The sequence below is a fragment of the Brassica oleracea genome, chromosome C9 (assembly GCF_000695525.1).
Source record: "Brassica oleracea var. oleracea cultivar TO1000 chromosome C9, BOL, whole genome shotgun sequence".
NCBI lineage: Eukaryota > Viridiplantae > Streptophyta > Magnoliopsida > Brassicales > Brassicaceae > Brassica > Brassica oleracea.
The window spans coordinates 32,982,904-32,986,051 of record NC_027756.1 but is presented as its reverse complement, the minus strand read 5'-3'; the positions used below and the strand labels follow the sequence as shown (position 1 = coordinate 32,986,051).

The 3,148-nt window shown below is 32.4% G+C and overlaps 1 protein-coding gene across 1 annotated transcript; it reads right to left on the bottom strand.

Annotated features, from left to right (window-relative positions):
- Window positions 1–248: 248 nt before the first annotated feature.
- Window positions 249–2,468, bottom strand: LOC106314818. Its single transcript, XM_013752636.1, has 10 exons — window positions 2,313–2,468; window positions 2,166–2,225; window positions 1,780–1,931; window positions 1,563–1,690; window positions 1,393–1,477; window positions 1,175–1,307; window positions 1,037–1,092; window positions 714–837; window positions 417–635; window positions 249–326 (listed from the first exon to the last, which is right to left on the bottom strand). Exons 1-10 carry the CDS (start codon window positions 2,466–2,468, stop codon window positions 249–251), a joined length of 1,191 nt encoding a protein of 396 aa, XP_013608090.1.
- Between the last annotated feature and the right edge of the window lie 680 nt (window positions 2,469–3,148).

Here is a 3,148-nt window from a genome sequence, read left to right as displayed (position 1 = left end):
CTTAGAGCAATAATATGAGTGTGATATTTATTCAAATTCCTCTTTATCTTTATTGATAAAAACCAAACAATAAGACATTGAAATAAAACATATAATAGAAAATTAAGAAAAACATGTTTTTGAAACTAAAACCAAAACCAAAACCAAATAAAAACACACGCAGCAACTCAGTTTACTCCCCACCATTCTTTTCCACCTTGATTATCTTCGAGCATTGTTTCTTAGAAGTAGAAGAAAGGTCATCAATTTCATTGTTTCCTTTTCGTTTTGATAGTGGAGTTGAAGACAAACATGTGGTGTCCACTCTCAATACTGATCAAAGATACCTTCAAAATCACATAATATATTAAAAATCATTGACATAAATATGCTTAATACAATATCTACTTAATATGAATAACAAAATTTTGGCCAACCTGTCCTGATGAACGGTCTGATAAAGCAATGTTGGTCAATGTATCCTCAGTATTCTCATCGTCAGACTGAGATATGATTTCATCAGCAGACCATGTCTTTCCAGTGTTAAATATATCAGCTCCATAGTCAACATTGTCTTTGCTCACATACACACCAAACTTGAAAGTTTTACCAATAAGATCATTAATAGCATCAGACAAGTCTTCTGGATCCTCAATCTAAAGATGAACAAATAATACATTAAAAACGACTGCATATATAAAATATATAACAATGAAATGAAAACTTTTACATACCTCTTCTAGAGAACCATCTAAGAGCACTTCAGCACTTACTCCCAAAATGGGTTCAGCAATACTATCAAGAAGCAGGACTCTAGTTTCACCAGTGTCATCCTTTATAAGTAGATGTAGTTTAAACCTAAAAATTAAAAAGTTGTAAGTTATATAGATCGGATACATATGTAATCTATTAAGATTGAGAAACACACTTAGGAGAAACATTGGTTATGGACTGATGGCATCCATCACAACGCCACAGATGTTTCACAGGCACCACATCCCTTTTGGTAATGTCGGTCAACTTTTTGAAGTGACACTTAACACAACAAAAATAATACCAAGCCCAGTCTGTATCAATTGCAAAAATCGTGCCCTTAACAATGCACTTTTCAGTCTACAAATATAACATATGTATTAGTTTGTACAAATGTGTTGATTAATACAGTATATACATGATATTAGAGTAGAAAACTTACCTCAGTCGCCATTATGATATCAAGTATTGATCTCTCTGGATAAGTAGACCATTTATCAAGTGGGCGTTTGTTTCCTTGAGTTTTTGCAACCTCATGACTACCAGTAGTGAGAGCAATGTCATTATTTGGCAACCTGGATAGTAATTAAACCTTTGAGACAGCACATTTATGTATTATTGTTATACAAATATTTAGTATGTGAAACAAACAAAACGTACACTTGTAGATAGTCTTGGACGTCAAACCCGGGTGGATTTATTTCAATTGTGGAAGAATCAAATGCATTTGTTATCTGAACTTGTCCTGCAACAAAGGATGAGAATTTAGAAAAGGGATCAAAGTCGTTTTAAAAAATATATATTTGTTAAGCGTTTAGTAGATATCTTACCCTTGTAAACATTGATTTTGGCAAATCTCAGTAAACAAAGAAAGTTTTGATTCACTTGAGCAACTTTGGATGTATGTAACATTTGTTCAGCAAACTGACCCCGAAGACAACATGCTACTTGCTGATCTCTAATAATAGAAGAAAAAAGCAAACATTATGAAAACACGTATTGATAATATATGAAATGTAAATTTGCAAAAGGTCATTCACAGCTTACTCTGTATCTGTTAAAGTGAGTTCAAGCTTCTTTGTTTCTTTACCACCTTGCGCAGGCACAACCTGGATATCTCCAATATCAATTGCTTGACCAATAACATCTACAACCATATTATTAAAAAAATTGAAGATTAGGGATGTCTCAACCGAAGCCTATAAGGTTATAAGGAAAACACTTATGAGTTACCAATTAAAAATTTTAATCAAGACTTCCGTTCATGATTTCTTTGAAAGAGGTTAATGATAAAAATTTATCATCATTTTCAGGGAGGAATTGGTGACGTTGGAGTTACTTATGATGGACATCTTGTACTTATGACTCGTCGCTCGATACTTTCCAGCAGATGCAGTCAGTAAGAAATTCTCAATGAATCTTCATTGTCCAACCTGAAGTTTTTTAACACGACCATAGAAGAGTCTCTTGCAGGTACAATGAATCTTAACACCCTACATTCACAGATAAAATCTCAGTTTAGATGTTAGCATTACAACCATTTAACACCATTACTCGAGTTAACAAATAGAAAAACTAACTCTCTTATCTGCTAGTATGAACTGAAGAGAGTCTCCACCAGAATAAGATGAATGTTGTGTCCATGAATGCAGAACTTTCACTTCAACCTTCCATGTTGTTTTGAATGGTTTGACATCGTTCAACAAAGTGATCGGGTCCGAGGTAACCATAGGCATATTAGTCTAAGTTTTTTTTTCCATATTCGGGTGTAGAAAGTATTAGTTGATGGATGATTATTTATAGTGATGTGCTAACGATTAGGTTTAATGAGTGTCTCGAAGATATTTTGAGATCCACTTTAAAAAGAATCGATAGCATATTCTATTTTTCATAGTTTGTTGGAGTTGTTACATGAAGTTAAGATATGAAAGATCATGAATGTAGATGGGAAGTTGAGTAATAGGGAGGTCGGATTATAAGGAGGAAAATCTTGTTCAAGTTTAGATATCAACTTTTCAAATATAACCGAATAATTTAATAACGAAATCATATTAAGTTGTTATGGTTATTTATTGTGCACGTCAAGTTAGTATAGATTTGATCAAATCTGTTCTGAATAATATCTTTCTAATTTTCTTTTAGATAAGGATATTATTTACATGATCAAATACATGAATGATTTTTATGTTGTGCTAAGACCGATTGAAGTTAATTTCACTTACAATATTGTGTTCATAATGACAGGTTTCTCTAAATATAACAGAAAAGAAAGTGATTTCAAAAACAATTTGAATAGAAGCAAATATGATAAAACATATTCATGTTCTTTGTGTGATTATGATGTTTGTAAGAGCAAAGAATCAATCAACTTAGAGCCAAGTTATATCTATACGAAAGTGAGGTCCGAAAAGTGTTA

Coding starts and splice junctions, on each gene's coding strand:
- LOC106314818 (XM_013752636.1), bottom strand. CDS start 2,468: ATGCCTATGGTTACCTCGGACCCGATCACTTTGTTGAACGATGTCAAA. Junction 838..1,036: donor ATTGATACAGACTGGGCTTG/GTATTATTTTTG, acceptor TTTAATTTTTAG/GTTTAAACTACATCTACTTA. Junction 327..416: donor CAGACCGTTCATCAGGACAG/GTTGGCCAAAAT, acceptor GTGATTTTGAAG/GTATCTTTGATCAGTATTGA.